Source organism: Helicoverpa armigera, chromosome 7 (assembly GCF_030705265.1).
Source record: "Helicoverpa armigera isolate CAAS_96S chromosome 7, ASM3070526v1, whole genome shotgun sequence".
Classification (NCBI taxonomy): Eukaryota; Metazoa; Arthropoda; class Insecta; order Lepidoptera; family Noctuidae; genus Helicoverpa; species Helicoverpa armigera.
Window position 1 is genome coordinate 6,405,241 of NC_087126.1, and position 23,408 is coordinate 6,428,648.

Genomic DNA, 23,408 nt, shown 5'->3' on the forward strand with positions numbered 1-23,408 from the left:
TTCTAATAGTCTGAGGTAAGAGCTTAACCTCGAGATACGTTGGGTCGTATAAGTTTGTTTTTATTTTACCGATAAGTCCATAAGTAATTAAAAGAAATATTGGGATATTGCAGCTCCCTTTGTTAAATTAATGACGATACATGAAAGTGTGGGGGCAATGTATGAGAAACAAAGAAATTATTGTTTTTTTTAAACAATAACAAAGTCCAATCCAGATGTGTACAAACAATGAAACAAACGATGGTACGTCAGTCTTTCGTATTGGATATAAAGAAATCGATAGTAGGCACCTATGTATTTGTGAAAACATGCATGTTTATTATCAACATGCTACATTTTAAGTTTCGCATCGTCACTGAATAATTTTATTATTAGAATCCAGCGGCTGGATTTCTCTCTGATTTATTATGCATACAGTTGTTTAGTTCGTTCGAGGTGCTTTCTGAACTCATAATATACATAAGTATATCAACTCACTCGTTTGGTGCTGCTGTGTATCTGTCTCCCGTGCCGTATGATGATCCAATGACTACGGGCTCACCCGGGAACGGTTTAGTCCCGTTCGCCATGGCATGTTTCTTCATCATAATGAATGCACTCACAAAATGTTTTAATAACACTACAGAAATATTGGCAACAACAATCACAATATCGATAATACGTTTTAATATTTTCTCAGAATTTCAAAGTCACTATAATACAAGTTTTATTTTCACTTTATGAATTGCGTTTCACACGTCGCTCATGATTCACTGCAATCGTTTCAGTGAAACGCAGGAAGCATTTGAGTGGTTATCCTTGACAGTAATAAGGTTAAGAGACCGGTCCTCTCAACTACATAGGTTGGCAGCGTTAGATTTAGCGTGACTTAAGCTGTGCATCTATTGTTTATACGTCTTGTCCGGCTTTGTTATCTCACAAACAATAGTTACCACTATAATGGATTCTGACGATGATTCATAACACTGATGCAGGAGAGCTGCATAATGTGGCCCTGAATGGACTTATACTACAAACAGCCAAAACAGATGAGACGTGCCATCACAAACTGCTGAAACTTTACTGATGATGCTACAAACTTCACTACTGTTTGTTTGCATCATCTAATTGAAGGACCTGCATGGCGCAGTAGACATTAAAGAATATTAGCATGTAAACTCTAAATACTCAAGCAGAATGCTCGAATAAGAGGAATTTGCATTTTTCTATTCATTAATAGTAATTCTGAACATCAACCACATTGACACCAAAAGATCGATTGATCTTTTTAAGTTTCCATTTCACATAACTTTGTGCAGGTAAAGAACTTATTGGAAATAATTTTAAACCTCATCTCCAAAAAGCATGGAATAAATCGTATCCCTAATGGCTAACTTCAAGCGATACACCAGTGAGTCAGAAGGATGCAACGCAAGGCGCATGGGGAAGAGGCTGCCAGGAAACTAATCAATATAGTTCCAGGAACAGCTAACAACGTTGACCGTCTGCTTGGCAGTATATCCTTTAAAATAATGTACAATATTATGTTCAATGGAACGAATAACTATGGAATTACTTATTACCTATGTAAGAAGTTTTAATACATCTATCATACGTAAGCCCTGCAAATCCAAGTGGAAAAAAAATAACATTCAGTGACAGAAATATTAGTTTTTCTGCCTATATATTGCTATTTTAACCCTATGCATCAGGTTTATATGTTGATAATCAAAATCAACACTTTCCATTTACTTAACTAACACGTAAACAAAAATCTGGGGCAATCGACAAACGAGTCTAACTGGATATCACGGCTTGCCCAACAAATAGAAAAGATTAATTAATGTTACATGCGCAGCATTTAGAGTGACTTGCCACCTACGCATCAAAACAACAACCTTGTTACTGTCAGAATAAGTGTTTCATGTGAACGCTATTTTATTATTGCATTAAATTCAACGCAAAACACCACATAACTACGAATAATTACATTGAAAGATTGAAACTACACAACAGCTCTTCAATTTGACAACAAATGTTTATAACTATGACACACTGTGTAAAGCAGGTAAACGTCACGTATATAAAATCGCGGCGATATGTGAATTCTATCAATTAATTAGAGTCGATGTGCGTGCGATATGAATCGGCGAGGGCGTCGCGTATACTGACGTTGTATCGGAGTCGACGGTCGTCTATACATTAAAGGCCCCACGGTACAATCACTTCCCCCGCGGCCAGTTAACAGCTGATTCGTGAACTTCGGTAGTCTTTTAGTGCCCAAAGTCTGCCTACTGTATCTGACTAACGTAGTATGTGTACTATGTATGACTCGATTCAGTAACTAGATTCTACCATGTCTCGTCTAAATGATACTGAAAATATTACCGAAGTCATTTACAACATGTTTCTTGGATTCCAATCAAACTTTACAAGATAAGGTATAAATACACTTAATTTGGAAGATATTTGAAAATTCTACTACGAATAAAGCACTCATCTTCACGTACCCTAAGTTCGGCTATTCCATTAGTTGAAGTTGTTGACCAAGCTATGCAAAGATTTGGGGTTAAAGAACTTTAGTTCTCAAAAGAACATATGACACTGAATGAGATCTTTCTCTGAAGGACATAGCGAGACTACACGACGAAAATCCACGATTTTTGCAAATTCATTCATTTTCAACTAGAGCATGTCTTAGAAGGCGAAGGAAAAATAAACAGAAGGCACCTCGAGGCTCGAAGCACTGACTTCTAGAGCCTATGTTTTAGCGTTTCGTTAACAGCAAATTAATGTTATCCCTATCACATGTTTCCTGAAGTCGTTTTTATGTGATAAACTAAGTTTCTACTTAAGTGTTGATGGCCTGGCGAGATACTAAATTTCAGAGTCATTGTAAAATAGATAAGTCTTCTGTCTGATTTCGCGCTCGCAGATTTGATTATGGAAGTCCAATAATTTCAAACATATAATATACATCGAAAATTGTTCGGGAGTAATCTTGCTATCGTTTTAATTCAATTGCTTTTGCTACTTAGGTAATTTATTTCCAGATAGTTTTTTAATTAACAATAACAGAAGTATTATTGTCCTTTCTATTCGTTTTATGATTATTTATAATTTCCAGGGTTTTTAGAAAGTTTTGCAGGCTCAGAATCAGCCGGGAATAAATCAAAATATCGATACTTAAGTTCTTCTGCGGTTTTAATTTTGAGACAGGATTAGTTATAGGAGTAATTTATTCATACAAAACAGAAAAATATAATAAATTGTATAACTAATCGCAGCTAAAAAAAATAATTTGTAGATATAAATAATATCATGATATATTTAATTTTTAGGCCACGTCAACAACGCGATAACATAAGATCTCCGTTTGAGTTAATACGTATCGTACATTACCAATTTTGTTAGATAGTTAAAGTATTTAAATAGTTTAAAATTTGTTTATACATACCTGTGCTCAAGCACTCTTTTGTCAAACCACGTCGTCGAATGCATTGTATTATATGATACTGCGATACTATCGAGTTCAACCTCGCCTCGGACCAAGGGCTTGTCTATACCGACCTCAGACTTGTCAGGTATCATTACCGCTTCATCGCCAAGAAAAGTAACCACCGGCCGCTTTTTCTTGGAGGAAGAATTCGCGCGTGCGCGTATGTCTTGCGGTTTTAAAGGTGGTGAGAGCGGATATGCACTTTCGAAACCGTCAGGCATTTTTATATAATTTTATTCGAACACGGAGATAAGTCAATCTAGTTCCGATGCTAAAACACAACTGGCGTCATCAGAATAACACTGAAAACAAGTAGACGATAAAGATAACCTCGCGAGATGATAACTCTTGACCGGGCCAACAAGTGATGTAAATATTAAGTTACTATTGACTATTTTCGTGTAATACTTTAAAAACACCCATAAAGTAAATATAAATAAAGACAGAGTTTTAAAACTATATGATAATAACTATGAGATAATTATTGTCCTGGACTTTGAATGCACTATTAGTTGAAGCTTTTGAGTAAACTGTTAGTTTTTTTACTTTGAAGAACAGTATAAATTTTACCGTTGATTAAACACCCATTACGCCCATTGCTTCATTGTGTCTAAGCAAGGTCACAGTTAGTGATGAAACGCAATAATTATGGCAGTTACATACAATAATTACTTTATCATTGTGAGCTTGATATTATAAACAAGATTTTTTTAAAATTTTCGTCATTGTCTTGTGTTTAAAGTCACTGTGTGAGAAGTTAAATGTAACATGAATTTATATGCGAGAAATACCTAAATGCTGAATATAGGAAGACAATGGGTCCAGAAGAAATGTCTGACTGAAATAAGCAAAAGCATAAACCTACCTTAATAAAAACTGTTAAAGGTGGATAAAAAAATTTCCCCATATTATTATAGTTTGCACATACAATTATTATTGATGCATTTCTGCTGATGATTTGCAGCCTTTCACACCCGCCTACTACTTAACAATTTTATTAATAAGCATGCTTTAGATAGTTAATATAAATATTCACATTGCAAAGATGATGATTTCACAATAACACACAATTAAAATGTATAACAGGTGAACTAGAGAAAAATAGGTTTTGATTAAATTTTGCTGGCCCAAGACACATAATTTACACAATTCAAAAGTATGCATTTTATTATAGAAAAAAAAAAATACAGCAAGCATTGCATTGCATTGCACCAAAATGTGAACTGAAAGCAAAACCTGTTCAATAGTAAATATTCTTACCTGTGTTCAGCACGGCGGTAATATTTCTTCGGAAGTTTCTGATTATCTTGATTCAAGTCATATTCTTTATTCAAATAATCATCCATAGCTGAATTACCGCAAGTTTTTCTTTTAAAAAATGTTATACTTATACTGAAAGATCTTAGGGTGTGTGGTTTCCTTAGCCTTAAAATAATGTTTTCTAGCCTGTACCCGTTCATACAGACTTTGATTTCTTCAAACTAACTTGTGCTACAAAAAAAATATTAAAAACAAATGAATTTGTAATCAACACAGTAGTTAATAATAAATTCATTTAAATCACTAATTAGCTCTATGAGAAAAATATAAATATATATTTTAGACCATTGATTATCCCATGACTTAAAATTATATTGAAAATATAATCAAATTAGCCACAATAATTGGTTATTAGGTAGTGTAGGCCTGGATTTTGACAACCACATTTATTTTTAGTTTTTAAGGGTTCATATAGCATGTAGCCTAAAATCCAAGTCACCATGGCTTGTTCTAAACTGGGGTTTTAGTAGATTAATGGATAGCTACACTTTATACTTAGAAGTCTCATATTATGCCAGCTGCATTCAAAATTTTATGATTACACTCACAACTTTATACTGGAGACGATATTATTTTATTTATACATGGATGCTGTCTTCTATACTTAACTATACCGAAATTAAATTTCACAGTATCACAATTTAAGAGTACTAATCACTAGGTACTCTAATTTTCGTTTTGGACTATAAATTGGGATCTAACAGGAATTAACTATGCAAAAAGAACGATATGATTCTTACGACTGCTTACCTATAAGAAAAAGTAAAGCCTAACGAATGCAATTCATGAAAAATATGAACGAGAGCAGACCGTGGCAGACAGCAAATAATTGTTAGATAACCGACTGAAAACCTACCGCCTCGAAACATAGAAACTGCACTGGATCTTTCTTTACGTATGAGTCCTTTAATAGTGCCAAACACTAATTTTAGTTCGAGAATATAAATAACTTAATACTCACTACTGAATTAAAACCAATAGGGTTTCAAAATATACCGTCTTCGAAGGAGAAATGAATTGGTTCCGATCACAACGTTACATAGTTGAAAGATATCCAACAATTGCTTCGATTAAAATATGGTCAGTTAGACCATTTTAAACAATTAAATAGAGCGACGTTGTTTACAATCGCTTTTAATAAATTTTATGATTATTATCTTCCCTTGATCGAAAAAATCGCAAACGCGTATAATACTTTTGATGTCTATCAATTAGTTGCCAGGTTGCCCTGTTGCCAAACCATTTTTTTATGGCAACTATGGCATTCGTGCTTCGTCGATTTGTGCTTAATTATTAACCCTAAACCACAGTATAAAGAACATACAGTAGGTCGACGCCTTTGATCTCGTGTAAAATGCCGACATCGTCTAGACAGTAACGCATAGGACAGGGTTGTCACGAGTAAACAATATTTGTGAAATTATTTATTTATTGCAGACCAACATCGATAGCAGTATTATAAATAAAACAATATTACATAATATTTAAATAATTCTTAATCCGCTCTTTACTGCATGTGTTATTAAGGAGTTGAGTATGTCAATAAAAAATGCAAATTAGGCGTATACAAAGAGATTTAAAAATGAACTGATGCAGTCTTGGTAACTAGTTACTGTGACACTAACTGTACCTACTGTGATCGTGAAGTTTTTAAATAAATAAATAAGTCAATTGTTGACGTGACTTCACGGTTCGCCAAAGGACACGGCTTGAATTCTGCCCGTGACAGTTGTTTTTAAATCTCTTATAGCCTAAGTATACGAGGGATTTTTGTCCGCGGACTTTTTTCTCTTGGATTTCAAAAAGGATGGCTTTTTCGTAACCAGCACCCCAATTTAACTCAAAATTGACACCCATATCAAATTATAAGAAAATGACGTCCGCCATCTTGGATTTCAAAAGAATGGCTTTTCATAACCAGCACCCCAATTTAACTCAAAATTGACACCCATATCAAATTACAAGAAAATGACGTCCGCCATCTTGGATTTCAAAAAGAATGGCTTTTTCATAACCAGCACCCCAATTTAACTCAAAATTGACACCCATATCAAATTATAAGAAAATGACGTCCGCCATCTTGGATTTCAAAAAGAATGGCTTTTTCATAACCAGCACCCCAATTTAACTCAAAATTGACACCCATATCAAATTACAAGAAAATGACGTCCGCCATCTTGGATTTCAAAAAGGATGGCTTTTTCGTAACCAGCACCTCAATTTAACTCAAAATTGACACCCATATCAAATTATAAGAAAATAAGGTCCGCCATCTTGGATTTCAAAAAGGCTGACTTTTACGTAACAAGCACTTCAATTAAACTTAAAACTGACATCCATTTCTTATTATAAAAATTACGTCCGATGAAACCGCAGATCTTTATTTATTTGAGATGAAGACTTGCAATCACTCACAGCACACGTCGCATGCACCATTTTAAATTAACAAAAAAAAATATTATAAAAAAGAAACACGCGTTAGACCTCAATGATAGATCCCAAACTACTAACCAAAGAGTAAAGTAATATATAGGGAAAAGAGAGCCCTCTTGCGTGATAATCATGCAAACCTATTTGTCAATGCGCCATCTCTCTCTAAATTGGCCCCGAACTACCTACATAGCTATAGCTATAAAAATATATATGCATCATATTCATAACATTTTCTATTAGGGTAAATAGCACCATGTAACTATAACATTGGTTATCGTTATAGTTACATTATGCTACTTACCCTAATAGAAAATGTCATCGTTAATATAGTAAAAGGTCGAAGGAAAACAAATAATTATTATGTATTATTACTTTTTATACGCGTGTACGCAGAATGCAAAAACCGCCATATTGATATTTTGTTATGATCGATGATCGGTTTTGTTAAGTTACTTGGAATACTGACACCAGGTCTTTTTAGATTAAAATTGATATTTGTGCTTTTTCAAACCGTATTTAATTTATTCGCCTATTTTATCTTTTTTTTAAGTGTCTAATATTTTCCTCATACTTTTCTCTAATTAATATTGCATAAATAATTGTATATTGACAAACAAAAACGATTATAGTGTAGTGCCATCTGTTGGTAATTTAAAGTATCTTTTAGATAGTAAATAGTTTCCGGGCCAAATAAAAGGTGGCGACTCTTCATTCACTTAGCTGTCAAAATGTACAGAGTGTCTCCCCCCTGCTACTAACATCATTTTGTTCGTAGTTTGGGAGCGGCCTACCCGCGTCTCGCCCCTCACACCCCGCACGATTGCCCTGTCTAGACGTCTTCGTCGGACGACTGTATGATTTTTAGACTGTGCCTAAACTTGATATATTGACGTTATATTTAAGATTGCTCAGTTATTTTCAGCGAACAAATTGCACAGTATCGTAATATTTAGCAATTTAATTGATCGTCTTGGCCATCCCTAACGTGTTTTGCTCTGTGGTGACTGGCGAGGTGAAGGCTGGTGAAGGCGGTGAAGGTGACAGAATCTGTGTTACCAACATAGGGGGTTTTCCCCCAAAAGGGGTAAATAAGAGGAATAATTTTTTGTAGGGCGGTCCTTTTCATTTTATATTTCGGATTATACTTTTAGCTTGACACAACACTGTCGTCCTTTTGTCGGCCTCCTTATTACTTAGATAGCTGAGGGAATGACAAACATGATTATTCTGTGGTGACTGTGGTGGGACATACCTACGTATACGTACTTATTTGTAAAAAACATGGGTGTACATAAGTTATGCAGGTTGTTAGACAGTAAATTAAACGTTACTATTCATGTTTGGCCTCTTAGGCGTACAAATATTAAAAAAATAAAATAAGAAACTATCTTAAAATTTTACTTAAAATTAGGTTAAAAATATAATAAATAAGCTACTTGCAAAACAGTATGCTTACAAGAAAACCGTTGGTTGCCGTACTGTACTGTTGTGTCTATAAAAATATGATTAGTAAAAAATTAAGGGAAAATAAATTAAAAAGATTTGGGGGATTTTCAAGTAATTGTTGTTTTTTTTAAGTTTAGGGGTATTTTTTTTTATTTGTAACACAGCACAAACTACGAACGAACATCTTGTCTGTCACGTCAATTTCTTAACCACTCAAGCGTTCGCGTGCGACACCTGTCAACGCCTTGTACGTTCACGCGCTCGATCCGTGTTGAACCGCGTCGAGCGCGCCATGCCGTTACCGATTTAAAGTGTATTTTCTAGCAAACTATTGCAGCTATAGCAAAGTAAAATATACCAGTATAAAGCTGAATTATTAAGGAATCAAAATATGTACTAATTAAAGTACAGAAATCAATCACAAATGCATAAAAAAAAGTTGAACTTAACAGAACGGGCTAAATTCAAGTAAAATATTTGTTTTAACAAGTTTTAACTAAACGTTATTTAACTTTTTTCATTGATTTATACTCATTATTAAACTAGATTAAATAAGCTTTTTTTTGATACCAATATTATATATACTTGGAATGAACAGTGTAGCACATTAAACCAAAACAAACAAGGCATTCCCGCAGCAATCTGTTATCGCCTCGGATGACGAAATGACGATAAAAACGTTAAATCGTAACTATTTCCGTTTCTTTTTTCCGCATAATTTTTTTATACGTTAATTATGACCTATTCTCTTACTTACAAGAAGAATTTTATTAAAATATAGAATATTTCACACAAAAACTTAACGAAAAACTGGCACACAAAGGCAGTTTTCGCATGTCGACTTTATTTAAATGTAAAGACAACCTATCAAATTTTGGATTGATAGCACTTATTAATATTTTGAAAGAATGAATCTTGAGGATTATTTTAATATATAACACTAATACAGTAGGATGATAAATAAATGAATACTTTAAATTTTAAATGCAGAGTTCCTAAACACTTCACAAAACTTGACACACAGTTTGTAAACAATTATTTTTTATATTTTTGCTGTACCTGGCATACTGTTTTACCGACCCATAGATGCGTTATTTAATACAGATCCATCTAGTGTAACATTCGTAAAGCTCTTTGAAACTTGTCATAGATAAAAATTCGTTTAAAGTGAACAAGTCAAAGAGGCTGCTATAGTCGCCCGGACGCTTAACGCCAAAAATTTTTGGGCGACTATAGTCGCCCGGACGCTTGAGTGGTTAAATGCGTGCAACAAACCAAAAATTTTGTAAATATCTGAAAAATACAGATATTATGGTATTTCTATGTTAATGAAGATAAGTGTCGAGAACTGTTGATGTAAAAACTATAGATGTAGTCATGGCTTACACGGAAAAAGTGTTATTAAGCGGCACGGCTCTGTCATTTCTGTTTTATGAATGTGTAAACTCTTCAAATAGTCAGGTATGTACTATGTACTTAGTTTTAATACATTCTATATCGTTTACAATCGTATTATTACTATGTTATCATCATTAACGTATGTATTTACTTTCAGGAAGGTTTTTTGATTGGCGACGTGACTTCAGAAATAACAAATCATATTTCCGACTCGCAAAGCGATAATGCTCGCTTAGATACTCAAATCGAAATCAGGACGGTATTGCCGCTCCCGGCAGTATCACTATTTTACTTCCCCACAGGGAGGATAAAGGAAGATGTACTCTCAGATATGCTCTCAAGCACTGCCAATGAAATTGTAGGTTGGTACAAATATCGCAAGAACACCAACATCAAACCAACTTTCAGAGATAAATTAATATCAAAAGGGTTACAAAAATACTTTGAAAAGTATCATGGGAAGAAAAACTTTGTTACTTGTAATTTGTCAAATAAATCATCATCTGCTGGATCTACACATACTTTTATGTACAGATTTGGAAAAATCAATTGTTTCGATATGTATGAATACGTTGAGGATATAACTGCAAACTTAGGTGAAAAATATACAGGCTACAAGAAATCCCATAGATTGTCACCACACAGTATTTTCAATAAGATTGTGAGAGAAAGCAATGTTCAGAGTAATGACACAAGCAATGCTATATTACGCATTCAGGAAGCAGTTGACTTGAGACTTGTGAAGGAAGCTAAAGCTGCTGCTAAAAATGAATGCACTATCAGGGAACTGGAGGCAGAGATAAAGCAAATGGCAACTATTTTGTCAGACAAACATTCATTTGAATTGCAATCAGCATATAATAAATATGTTGAGGAAAAAATTATGAACCGTGAAACTGAAATGGCCAGGGCTTGTTTAGAGGCACTGACAACTCCTTTAAAAGTGGAAATATTGAATGTTAAAAATGCTCCTGTAAACAGTAATCATACAGACTCGGAGGATTCAGTGCAGTTAATTGAAAATGATGTTAAAGAGACCAGTCCTAGCCCTCCCTTGATATCCTCAAGCTCGTCAAAGCCAGTGCTTAATTATGCAGCTGCATTAAAAACCAAAAACGAAGTAGCAACAACAAGTGTAAGTATCTCAACATTTCTTTTTAGTGATTGCAATGTTAATGAACTGTTAAACTTAATGTAACTCCTTTACCTTTCTGGTATATCTTATGTCAAAGACTCTTGCTATTGCAATTCCTGTAACTTGTCTTATCAAGGTGGGATCTTCACTCTGGTCTACCAAACTATAAAAAGTTATACAATACCCATTGATCTAAATGAACAATTTTTTTTCAGAAGGCCAATCATCACAGTGATGATTTGATCACCTTTGATGTTGATGACAACCATATGAAAAAGACTTTGATAATAAGTGAAGATGTAAAGTGTGGTGATAGTTCACCAGAATATTAAAAGTGCCTTTTTTAGCTATGTTTCTATATATTTAATAAGTTACCATAAGTAAATCTTTTAATTTTAATATCTTTACAGTTTGTTGCTAACCTATAATACTCATAAAACATTTCTAAATATTATAAATATATACCTACTTAATTTCCTTCAGTGCACATTGTGTTTTTGCATACATCACCATATCAGTGTTCCAATTTCTTTTTACCTATATAATTAATATTTTTGTGCAATTATTTCTACATTTAACTAAGTTAATTTTCAACAGTTAGCTGAAAGAGTTACAAACGCTATATGAATCGATTTCTAGTTATCATTATTGTTTTGCCTTAATTCTTACTGATAGGAATCAATACAAATGTAAATAAATTAATGAGTGATTTCATTGAATACCTACCTAGAGCCTAGATAGCATAATGTAACACTACCTTCTCAAGTGGTGTGTCACAAACTTACAAATTTATAGTATTAGTAGGTAGGATTGATACACAAAATTAGTCATTTTACCTAATTTTATAGTTGTGGTCCGCTTTCTCCACTTCTGTCTGTCCAGAACAACTTCCTCTCAGTTTGCAGATTTTAGTATCTTTGTTTACGACACTCATCCTCCGCAGTTTTGGCTTGCCTCTGCGCCTTTGACCAGGTATGTCGAGATCGATTGTCGCATTGCCGATGTGCTCAGGCGAACTGAGCCCTGGCCCTGAGACCTTTCTACATGTCCGTACAATCGCAGCCGGTTTTGTTGCATCTTGTCGGCGACATCGCGTACTCCCACGTGTGTATTATAATGTACTACCCCTATGTACCCCTTATAATACTACTCTCACATGTACTGCCTTATGTAATACCCATATGTACTTAATCTTGCTTTGTACTCCCCCTTTGGGTGTCAAGTGAGTTCCTGTATCTGAAGGCTGTCATTTCAATATCTTTGGTAGTATTTACGGGGAGTCAAAAGCCAGAATGCCTAACAAACAACCAGTGTTATCATTAGCATGACATCTCACTAAGCTGGCTCGGTAGATCTATAAAACTTGAAAAAGGCAAAGTGCTGGTCGATTTCCCACTTTGCCTTTTGTAACTATTTAATAATTTCTCAGGGTGCGTGAAATACATAGTTGCGGGGTGAGAGTTAAAACAACTAGTTTCTATAATTGAATTTTTATTCATAATAAATTTAATAAAAAAAACATGCTACAAAAATGTCACTTTCAACACGTAAATAATAATAATAAACATTTAAATTGATTAATAAAATACAAAACGTAAAATACTTTTAATACAGGCAATAAGTATTTTAGGATATAACCTAATGGGAAGGAAGGGCGTATCCCCCTTCCTCACTCCCAATAAAATCTAATCGAGTTCTTGCAACACTCCCTAAGGAATCTTCTCTTATTTGGCACCTTTGCAGATAAAAGCATTGGAATCAAACTAATTCTAAAATCAGGAATGTAAAATCCGGAATGTCATGTCTCCTGACTTTCTACACTTACAAACAAAAACGAATAACTCTTCGACTAGCATACATTACGATAAAAGTCTAATTAAAACAGTATTGTTAGGGCTCACTTTACAGTCCGGTTAAGAAAACTGACGTTTATGTTGTCGGTTAACCTGCGCTTTAGTGTGGCCATAAAGTTTTATGGCGACGAAAAAAGGGAACGAAGTGGCCAAATATCACACGGCCCTGAGAATGTGTGAAAATTGATAAGAAGCATCACTATTATCATTCAAGTACTTCAACAGCTTCCGTTTGGTCAACATTATGCAGATTTTGATGCACATTGCTCATCTAGTCTTATTCCTACATACCTACATGGATAATTTAAATACAATTTCATCCCTTAAATCTATCGTTACCTTACGACGTCAAGCTTATGCTAAAGCTACCATAAACTAAAAGGTACGGCAAGTTTAGATACAGGCTGCCCAAAAAGGATATCTGTTTTTTTTTAAGTTAGGGTTTACAGCAGATCGGCAGCGCCGGTAGCAACGTCGCCCGCCAGCTCATGTACCGAGTGAGCGAGGCGGCGCGCTTGTTGCACGGCTGTCGACGCGGGCAGTAGACCCAGGTGGATGCAGATCAGTTCCTTCACGGATACGCCGCGGGAATCACCCGGGAATGCGAGCTCTAGTAGTTGCCTGCAAAAATATAATATTTTTTTTATTACAACTATATACAACATGAAATGTTGTTTCCAATCCAATAATGAAACCATTAGGCTCAACACACACCAAAAGAGCGGCGACGGGCAGCAAAGCGAAGCGCGGTTTGAGTGTCATTTGAATTTTTACTTTATTCCCATTACTATAATGTATATTTTCGCATGAGAAACACGAACGAGTCGCGCCGCGGGCATCCGCGCTCAAACCGCGCTTCGCTTCGCTGCCCTTCGCCACTCTTTTGGTGTGTGTTGAGCCTTAGTCCTCGTGGAAGAAGGACTCGCTTTGAGATCGAAGGATTTCCATATTTACAATATGTGTAATTATATGTATCGCTCCCTCACACCCCACCATCTGTCGGGGAATTGTGCCCATCAGTGTGATGATAAAAAGGCTTTAACGTAGGTATGGTCGTGTACCTGTAGAAGCTTCCGCGAATGTCTCCTGGCGGTGGCAGCGCTCGTACAGCGGCCGGGTGGGGAGGCACGGCGGGACGCACGGGCTGGCCGCGGCGCTCCCACCACACGAGCGCGCAGCCGTGCAGCGCGCCGCGCCGCCACGTGGCCGCGCAGTAGCCTTCGCGCACTACCGCGAAGCTGCGGCATACTGCGCGTCGCACCTGACAATAGAAGTGGGTGTCTTGATGAGAGAGATGGTTCAGATAGACCGGCTCGGACAGGAGAGCAAATTCTTAACAACGTTGAAAATCGAGTAGGTACTTAGTATTTTTAGTAAGGTTTATTTTTGCATGTGTACTGCGTTTGTCAGGTGCTTGGAAGGTGTGAAATAATAAGAGGAGCTGATCGGCTCCGATCGCGTACTTTTTCTCGGTCTTGCAGACGTTTGTCCCCGATTGCGGCGATTGCATGCTCTTTCAGACGATCGGAACCGATTTCAGCTTGTGTGAACGGACCCTAAGGACACGAGTTGATGTATGATCTTGAACATATGCAAAGGTAAGTAAATAAATTGTGTATTTGTTTGGTCAGCCGGCCCGAGGCGAAATGGTAGAGTCGGGAGACGTGCCGATAAGGTAACCTTACCGTTAGGTGGAGTCACTACATTACCGCTGACTTACCCCTTGCCCTTATGTACTACTGTACTAGCTATCTATATTATGTGCTCCCTTATTAACTACTCCTATGTTATCTACTTATATGTACTACATCTATATACTCCTTTATGTTTTACCCCTATAATACTTCCTTATTATGGGTCCAAAAACATTATTATTGGTGGCATATCGCATGCATGTGCCTACAACCATTTTAACGGCTGTATTCACCCTTCTAGCTTACAGTATAAATAAAAGCAATTTATCACAACTTACCGTATCTGGAGCGAGCATGTCAGCGCAATCAGCCATATCGGGTGCGAGGAACCTTCCAGCAGTACGGTCCACGTAGATGAAGTGGATGAGTCCGGGGAACTCCTCCACATACTTGTGCAGCGTTAGGGAACAACTCGCATCCGTCTCACCCGTGCTCTTGCACACCCACACATTAAGCGAAATAATCGATTTCAAAATGATGGATTCATTGTTTTGTGACTTAAAAAACATCGAGGCAGTGGTCTGACCGTCGTCAGGAACTATCAGTTATTTTCTGTCTCAAGAAACGCAAAATAAATAAACCTTGCTGAGTGGCAAGAGAATTCAAAAATAAATTAGCTTAGCGATCCTCCCTTAGTTGAATATTTCTCACTTGTGAAGCGCTCATTGAGCTACTTGCACACAAGCTTATAGCCCAACAAAAAAACTATTGAAACTATATATATAGGTACTTGTTTCCCGCTGATCGCTAACTCGTACATAATGTAAATGTTCATCTTCAGGGGTCAGACTACTGTTTTATATGAAATGTTTATTTATTTTGCGTTGCTAAGAGCAATAGGTAAAATCTCCTATAGTCGTTTTAGTCGCCGAGGGTCGGACCTATACCTTTATAAATAAACGAACATTTATATTTTTTAGAACAGATACAAGATAAATAACTTATTAAACAGTTCAGTCACAAATCAATTTTTCAATGTTGATGACAATAGCATACTTAAATAAAACGAATTTTGTAAGCGGAATAGACTACACAAAATAGTTATGTAATTACCTATATGGTAAACTGTTTGGATACAATACCCAATATATGAAATATACTACAGAGCAATAATAGGCTTCAGAGCAAACCTGGAACTATGTAGTTGTGTTTAATAGACTATCTTTGGCCGAAAACCTAATTATGCAGGCAAATGATAGAAAGCTTTGATTGAATATATCAGCTTACTGCATGAGAAAATACTTTCGTACACAACATATCTACATGCGCCATTTCATATATAAAAATCCTCATATTTATTTGAATTAGCATAAATGATGCGATAGATAGCCAAATACCCGTGTGTGTACAATGACATGTATTTGAAAATCTTTGTCTCTCTTGCTATAAATGCAAAACTAATTTGAATAAAACATCGAATTGAAAAGGATATGATGCCATGCTGAAGTATCTCTTCGCTTTCACACCAAGAAATTCGACGTACGGCGACAATATTCCTTTCAGGTCTTTCAAAGCCTTTTCCATTTTCAAACTTGGTATGTCGGGCTTCAACTGTTCTATGACAGCTTCGAGTGCCGTATGCATGGCCGTTGCCGTGGTTTCAGGAGTTAACGGGGTCGTGGTAGTGCACGATTTACGAAGTTCCAACATACGGCTTGTAAGCCGAGCGCAGAGGTTGGCATTCGCTTTATTTTTACGCAAGGCATCTGTTGTCTGAAAATGAGCAATAAGTATGTTAGATCCTTTTATTTTATACGGGCAACACTGCTGCCACCGTGATGACAACCCTTGGAAGATTTTGACAGATAGAGCGCGCGCTTCCTTCGTGGACTGATAAACTATGTTTTCTTACGATTGATATTAAATTGTGTTTTAAAAGTGAATACAAGAAGTTATTGTGATACGAATTGACGTTTTATTTCTGATGAAGGCTAGGAGATCATACCCTAGCTTATAGGTATAATCAACAAAATTAAGAGATGGCATTTGCTTGCTATTAAACTTGCATATTTAAATATATTTTTAGTTTCATGACACATATATGATTACCTTTTTTAATGCTGCTTCTAAAGAGTCCAATGTATTGGGCAGCAACTCTAAATTCCTTTGCAACAGCAGTCGTCTTAAATTGGATAATATTTGGTTTGACATGTATGCTGAAATGCCGGTTTCTCTGCAAAACATATAAAACTTTTGTTATTTCATCAGAATTATTTGGTTGATATTGTAGGTACCTATGATTTGGGTACATTTTTACCACGAATATAAATAACATAGGCTATATTTTATCCTGGTCCGGGCAGTAGTGCCCACGGGACGCGGGTGAAACGGCTAGTGTAGTTATAAAAAAGTCGTTACCTCAAATCCAAATCAACAACGACGGCAAACGTAATCCTGGGGGCAATCTCCGCTAAATGTATGGAATGTGGTGCACAAGGGCTGGCCCCAGGTCCCGCGCATAAATTCACCACCGCGCTATTTTCCGTTGACAACCCTACAATGAAATTTTAATATGTTCATACACAGGCCCGCCGCAAGCGGGCGTGCAGCGCGTGCACAGCACACGGGCGGCACGTCCTAGGGGGCGGCAAATCTAGCGAGTAATCACGTAATATTTAAAAAATACAATATCTTTTTACTAATGATTTGATTTCAATATTTCCGAACACAGCAATAGCGTTAAGAATATTACTTACACTGCCGGTTTTTAGTTAGGTACCTACATCTGTTGCAAGGACATTTTCAAAATTAAAGATTCTTAAAAATGATTTAAGATCAACCAGTGGCGTAGCGTGGGGCAAATATTTAGGGGGCGGCAAAATTAAACCAATAAAATTTCGGAAAATGCCGCCCTAGCTTTGGTCGTCTCCTATCAATTTTGACCGTTTCACCCTTTGCATCCCCAAAAAAATTCGCGCTCGCGGCTCCATGTCAGATATCGCATTTTATCTTTGTTTAATTGTTGAGTGAGGCATTCAATTCCGAAAAAATATTTTTCGCGCACGTCCGTTATGGCTTTTTATGATATGTTTACTTCATGAAAACTCTAAGGAAAAAATCGCGCTCGCTTCGCTCGCGGCTTTTGCACTTCACTTCTGTGCATATCTTACTTTTTGACTGCTTTGTTAATTTACAGTGGTTTTTATTTGTTTTGTGTCCTTAGACTAAAAAATTTTCGCGCTCGCTCCGCTCGCGCTTCCTTACATAAGATATGTCTTATAAGTTGACTTTTCAGCGGGAAACCCACCAAATAACATATTTTACTGACTTTAAACATTGTTATAGATATTTAAGTGCGTTAGTTTAAGTTAATCACAATGTTTCAATACATAGGGGCCACTATAGGGGGTAATGATTGCACTGCATAATGCATTGATGCCCAATGAGGGTTTTTGAAATTTTTTCTGCCACCGGGTGGCGCCACGTATGCGTCTGGTCCAAACAGCTGTCAAATAGTATGGAATTGTAGGTGCCGAACTTATTGTTTATTGAAATTCTGTTATATTGGAAGTGTTATTGATTTTATTATGGACTACGGTCAGAATAAGGTTTCCGAACTAAAAATTGACCTAAGAGAGAGGGTGCAAAAGTCACTGGTACTAAGGAAAAGCTTGTTGAAAAATTTGTTAACACAATATGATTTAGTTTTTTTTATTTACTCAACCGCAATAGTAAAACAATAATGCAGTGCTTTAATTATAAAATAAAAAAAACACTAAAATCGTTCACTATTCATAGTAAAGATAAGCACTTTGACAGTTATTAGACCTGACGACTCGGTGCTGCTACCTCGTGGATTGCCATTTTAGAAAACCCTCATTGCTTAGTTTGCTTAAGGGCTAACCCAAGACTGCTTAGGTTACTCTGAACTAGACATGGGCGCCGCCCCAGAATTTTGCGGCGGCGGCGCGCTGATGAATTTAACACAGCGGCGGCGTGACGCCGGCGGCGTGGATGAGATATATGTATGATAAAAAAAACTTCAAAAATTAACAGATTTGCAATTCCTTTCGATTCTCCTAAAATTATTCTTGCTGTCATCCTTATAGTCATTGCCATTTCCCTCCAACGCTCATTCACACTCCTTTCATTCATATCTCCCATTTCAATCATCTTATCTACCACCGCATTTCTAAATTCTTCCGCCAAATCGGCCCTTTCCAACCTGTGCCATTTTATGTTTGGAGGTAACTTTTCTTTGCCCTTTATTGACTTTATTGTAAACGCCACTTCCATAACAAGGGGTCTGTGTTGCGAGTATATCAAGACCCATGACCATAACCCTAGCCGGCATGCCCCTATCAGTCTGCCCCCACTTCCGGTACCTTGGTTCACTTGTCCAAAGTGACGGTGAGGTAGACAGGGACGTGATGCATCGGATCAATTCTGGATGGATGCAGTGGCGACAGGTAACTAGCACTATTTATGACCCACGGATGCCCCTCAAACTGAAGGGCAAAATTTACAAATCCGTAATAAGACCTGTCGTCCTGTATGGATCAGAGTGTTGGGCATTGAAAAAGAAGGATGAGAATAGAGTGCATGTAGCAAAGATGAGAATGTTGAGATGGATGTGTGGGGTTAACAGAATGGACAAAGTCAGGAATGAGTATATCAGAGGAAGCCTGAAAGTAGCGTCAGTGGCAGAAAAAATGAGAGGTCAACGTTTGTCGTGGTATGGGCATGTGATGAGACGGTGTGAAACGCATGCCACAAAGAGTGTGTTGAGTAGACCGAGGAAAAGATGGATTGATTGCCTGAGAGAGGACATGAAGCAGAAGGGAGTGGATGTAAGTATGTCTGACAGAGAGGAATGGAAGAAAAAGACATGTTGCGCCGACTCCAAATGACTTGGGAATAGGGCAGGAAGATGATGATGGCTCGGAGTACTTGTAGCGGGCAGCAGAGCCCTTGCAAATGTAGACAGCCATGGAAATTTTGTCTTCTTCTCATTCCAAAATGATGGAAGGTCCGCATTTTGGAAATGGGTCGATCCCCAATAGCAGAAGCAAGATATTGCCAATATTCTTGATCTAATGGATGATCTTCGATTCCATGACCAACAGCACTATGTTTTTTGGATAGTTTACTCAAAATTGATGAAGAACTATTAATATTTAAAGAAACTGAAGTGTCCGTTTCATTCAGATAGGCAGTCGCTTCTTGTAAAGCACTGGTACTCAGTTACATCCGGTTATACTGGAAGCCGACCCCAACATGGTTGGGAAAAAGGCTCGGAGGAAGAAGAATATTGCCTAAACAATCGCGAACAAAATGGCACGTCTTAACCTAACTCACGCCGCGCAGCTAATGTCGGCGGCGGCGGCGGCGCGCGGGGGTTTCGCGGCGTGGCGACGCCGGCGCGGCGCCCATGTCTACTCTGAACATTTCAAGTAAATAATGTATGTTATGTATTGCAATACTTATTTATCCAAAAGTAGGTGGGTTTCCTGCAATCAAAGCGGTGCATGTACATATTTCTTTCTGTTGAACAAGTAAGATGGATATGAATGAGCGGGGGGGGGGTCCGGACCACCTGGATCACACGTCATTTTTGACAAAACGTATGTAGTCGTAGGGCGGCATAATCAGTTTTGCACGCGGGCGAACAAACAGCTAGCGGCGGGCCTGTTCATACATAATATCTGAGGGTCGCGAAGCCTTAATCAGGCGCCGCCGGCGAAAAGAAAAAGTTTTACACTACAGTAAAAACACAATTGTAATGAGAAGGATGGTGTTTGTTTTTCAATAGCGTGTCAAATCGTAGTGCTATTACGCAGCCGTTTAACCTAGATTTTTAATTAAATAATTTCCTTGCCTGTCTTTGCACAAGGGGGTCACCAAAAATTTTCAACCCGTAAAAGGGTCTCGATCTCGAAAAACACTGATTGGATTATTAAAAACAAATATAAAATATAGTGTATACTAACAAGGTAATCGAATTATTTCTTGATTATCAGGATTGTTGTCCTCATTTTGAACTTCCAACCAGTACTCTTGAGCAGCGATGCATTGGATGCTCAATAGAATCAGGTCCGGTGGCGACAGGTCTTCAGTTCCGCGACTGAAACAATTGAATAAATATTTAGTAGGTACCTAGGTAGTTGCAAGACTTTTGATCAGGATAAACAAAATACAGTCAAAATCAAACACAAATGAGATTTTTTTTATGTATTTTCGCAGAAAATAAATCAAACTTTTATTACCTGGAATAAAGTGCAAGTAGCTTGTCTCCAACAAATAACATAAGATGACTGTGGTTGTAAGGCAACTTGAGACTTTTTGAGACACTTTTAAGCGCATTAAGTGCAGACGTAGTAGCGCCACTTTCACCAATAACCCCATTGGCACCAGGAATGGTATCTCCTTTGGTGCGACAGTCCAGGAGAACCGAGAGCCAGTCTTGATATATTGAAGAATGTAGACTGTAAACATATTATACATAGAACTTATTAACATATTAGGGGTTAAAGTATGAAATTGCCGTTTTATTCTAGTAGGTTTTTGAATTGCCATAGAGTCTTCATGGTTTGAGGTTTTCGAATGAAACTTTTTTCACGTGGTTTCTGTGATGTTCTTCTTTTAAAAAATGTGAAACATTTGATTATCGATGTTCAATTGTTTTTGTTATTCAACTTAAACAAGAAAGATGGACACTGCGAAAATTTGAGTAATTTTTGAATATGAGTTCCGACGCGGAAGTAAACGGCAGAAACAGCCCGCAATATCAATGCTGCATTTGAAGAGGTGTCTGCTAATGAACGCACCGTGCGATTTTGGATTAAACGCTTTCGTGGTGGAAACTTCGACTTGAAGAACGAGCCATGAAAAAGACCGCCTGATAGGTGATTAACGAGAAATTAAGAGAGACGGTGAACGCCGATCCTAGTCAAACTACCCAGATACCCAGCCGAAGACGAATAATGTTGAAAAAATTAGCAGTAAAACAGCCACGACTCATGAATCGACCTTCACCGTTATTGCTCCATGACAACGCGAGGCCTCATACAGCAAAAGAAACCGTTTTAACTCTTCAGGAACTGCAGTTGGAAACTATTCGTCTTCCTCCATATTCGCCAGACCTTGCTCTAACGGACGACCACTTTTTTTTGTGATTTGGACAATTATCTGCGTCACAAGAAGTTTCTTCCCAGGAGGCAGATCAAAATTCTTTCACACAGTTTGTGCAGTCTAGATCCTCAGAGTTCTATCGTAACGGCATAAATGACCTTCTTATTAGATGGCCGCAATGTATAGATAATAATGGCAACTATTTTGATTAAATAAGTTTGTTAAAAATTAAAAAAAATTACAATTTAGATTTTCAGTACAAATCGGCAATTTCATACTTTAACCCCTATTATATATTTGTTTATATTATGTATACATGTAAAACAGCAGTTTATAAAGTATGGGTGGACTTACAGATTAATGTTTTGGCCACAAATGTGTTGCACAAAAGTTTTGAAGTCCAAGAGTTCTCTATGGGCATCATCAACGTAGTCTTCGCTTATAATCATGAACACATGATCTAGCCACTGCAAGATATTAAATTAAGATAAATGGGTATATAATTATTATTTTTTTAATTATAGAGAATTATAAACAATTACCTCATCAAAGACAATTGTAGTTTTGTCCTTGCACTGTATAGAAGAGTATGTGTTACCAAATTGTGCAGCCATAACACGCTGGGATGTTATGATAGGAGCTAGCAGTTGAGACACAGTATTGTTCTCAGTCACATCATTTTGATTCTCCTGAAAATATAGAAACATAGATTAGATACAGACTTATTCATGAAGAATAAGGTTGGGTTTCCTCTAAAAAGAAGAAAACAATCCTATTGTGGTGGCTATGCTAACTGGAAGAGTTTTGAGTAATTATTTGAAAGATGATTTTGTACATAGACCAGGATAAATCTTGGTAGCATGCTCCGCCCCTAAGACAACCCACTGACCCATGCTTCTACATAACTGAATTGTTTTTACATATGCCTTTCCATTTGGTCATCTTATACAATCATCAACCTGTGTCAGCCTCAAATAATAGACTGTAACACACAACCATGCCCACAGTGCGTTTTATGGTCGATCCACCACTGATTGGCAGGAGTTGTATTAATTGGCATTAATAATTCTTATTTAAAAAAAAGTACTTGCCTGTAAACTGAATGTTTTCATTCGCTCTATAAATGTGGAGTCCCATTTACCAAACACCAAATCATTAACAGTGTCAAATATCAAAGCAGCCTTCATTTTTGAGTTGTTATGACTGTTTATGATCCAATACAAATCTTGCTTAGAAGTTGGAACAGTACGATATTATTAATTAAACCAGAGGGAGATAAGCTGACTTATGGCATTTACAGAAGTTTCTTGTTATTATTAAATTACACTAAAACTAGTTTTAAATCACCCATTAACTGCAAATGTTGAGGAGCTAATGTTTTACTACACAAATTACGATAGATTTGTATTTATTTGTAAAGCGTACTCAATCTAAGATAATGCCTTAATTTATTATAACAATATTGGCTTTCACTGTGCAATGATCCAGCAACAAACACAACACTGCAGACATCATCACAAATCCATTTAATAAAATGCACCGAATTGTTTTCAGATAATTTAATAAATTATGACAATGAC

General features: G+C 36.8%; 3 protein-coding genes across 11 annotated transcripts in view; 1 reads left to right on the forward strand and 2 right to left on the reverse strand.

The window, feature by feature from the left end:
- Positions 1-6,019, reverse strand: part of LOC110381263 (cytosolic purine 5'-nucleotidase) — a 20,815-nt gene extending 14,796 nt beyond the window's left edge. The window contains exons 1-3 of one of the 6 annotated variants that reach the window (XM_021341537.3): positions 5,760-6,019; positions 4,739-4,969; positions 3,437-3,780 (exon numbers count right to left, since the gene is read on the reverse strand). In XM_021341537.3, coding sequence (XP_021197212.2) covers positions 3,437-3,699 — 263 coding nt within the window. In that variant the 5' untranslated portion in view covers positions 3,700-3,780; positions 4,739-4,969; positions 5,760-6,019. Of the gene's footprint in view, positions 1-477; positions 753-1,969; positions 2,148-3,436; positions 3,781-4,738; positions 4,970-5,548; positions 5,567-5,759 lie in introns of those variants that run through there. The other 5 variants (XM_021341538.3, XM_021341539.3, XM_021341541.3 and 2 more) reach the window with 5 other exon arrangements.
- Positions 6,020-8,813: 2,794 nt separating this feature from the next.
- LOC110381274 (BRISC complex subunit FAM175B) lies at positions 8,814-11,912 on the forward strand. 3 transcript variants are annotated; one of them, XM_064035490.1, is made up of 4 exons: positions 8,814-8,882; positions 9,934-10,138; positions 10,233-11,210; positions 11,429-11,912. In XM_064035490.1, exons 2-4 carry the CDS (start codon positions 10,055-10,057, stop codon positions 11,540-11,542), a joined length of 1,176 nt encoding a protein of 391 aa, XP_063891560.1. In that variant the 5' UTR covers positions 8,814-8,882; positions 9,934-10,054; the 3' UTR covers positions 11,543-11,912. The 3 variants fall into 3 exon arrangements, with proteins under 3 accessions (XP_063891560.1, XP_063891559.1, XP_021197241.2); XM_064035489.1 differs by having other exon boundaries at positions 8,815-8,882; positions 11,426-11,912; XM_021341566.3 differs by having other exon boundaries at positions 8,861-10,138; positions 11,426-11,912.
- A 772-nt stretch (positions 11,913-12,684) lies between these two features.
- LOC110381254 (BLOC-3 complex member HPS1) lies at positions 12,685-23,367 on the reverse strand. Of its 2 annotated transcripts, none has more exons than XM_064035440.1 (11): positions 22,920-23,367; positions 22,371-22,517; positions 22,183-22,295; positions 20,964-21,182; positions 20,688-20,821; positions 17,116-17,251; positions 16,807-16,930; positions 16,190-16,470; positions 15,036-15,192; positions 14,125-14,324; positions 12,685-13,684 (listed from the first exon to the last, which is right to left on the reverse strand). In XM_064035440.1, the coding sequence occupies exons 1-11, from the start codon at positions 23,013-23,015 to the stop codon at positions 13,507-13,509; spliced, it is 1,785 nt and encodes a 594-aa protein (XP_063891510.1). In that variant the 5' UTR covers positions 23,016-23,367; the 3' UTR covers positions 12,685-13,506. The 2 variants fall into 2 exon arrangements, with proteins under 2 accessions (XP_063891510.1, XP_063891511.1); XM_064035441.1 differs by having other exon boundaries at positions 15,036-15,186; positions 22,920-23,365.
- Positions 23,368-23,408: the final 41 nt, after the last annotated feature.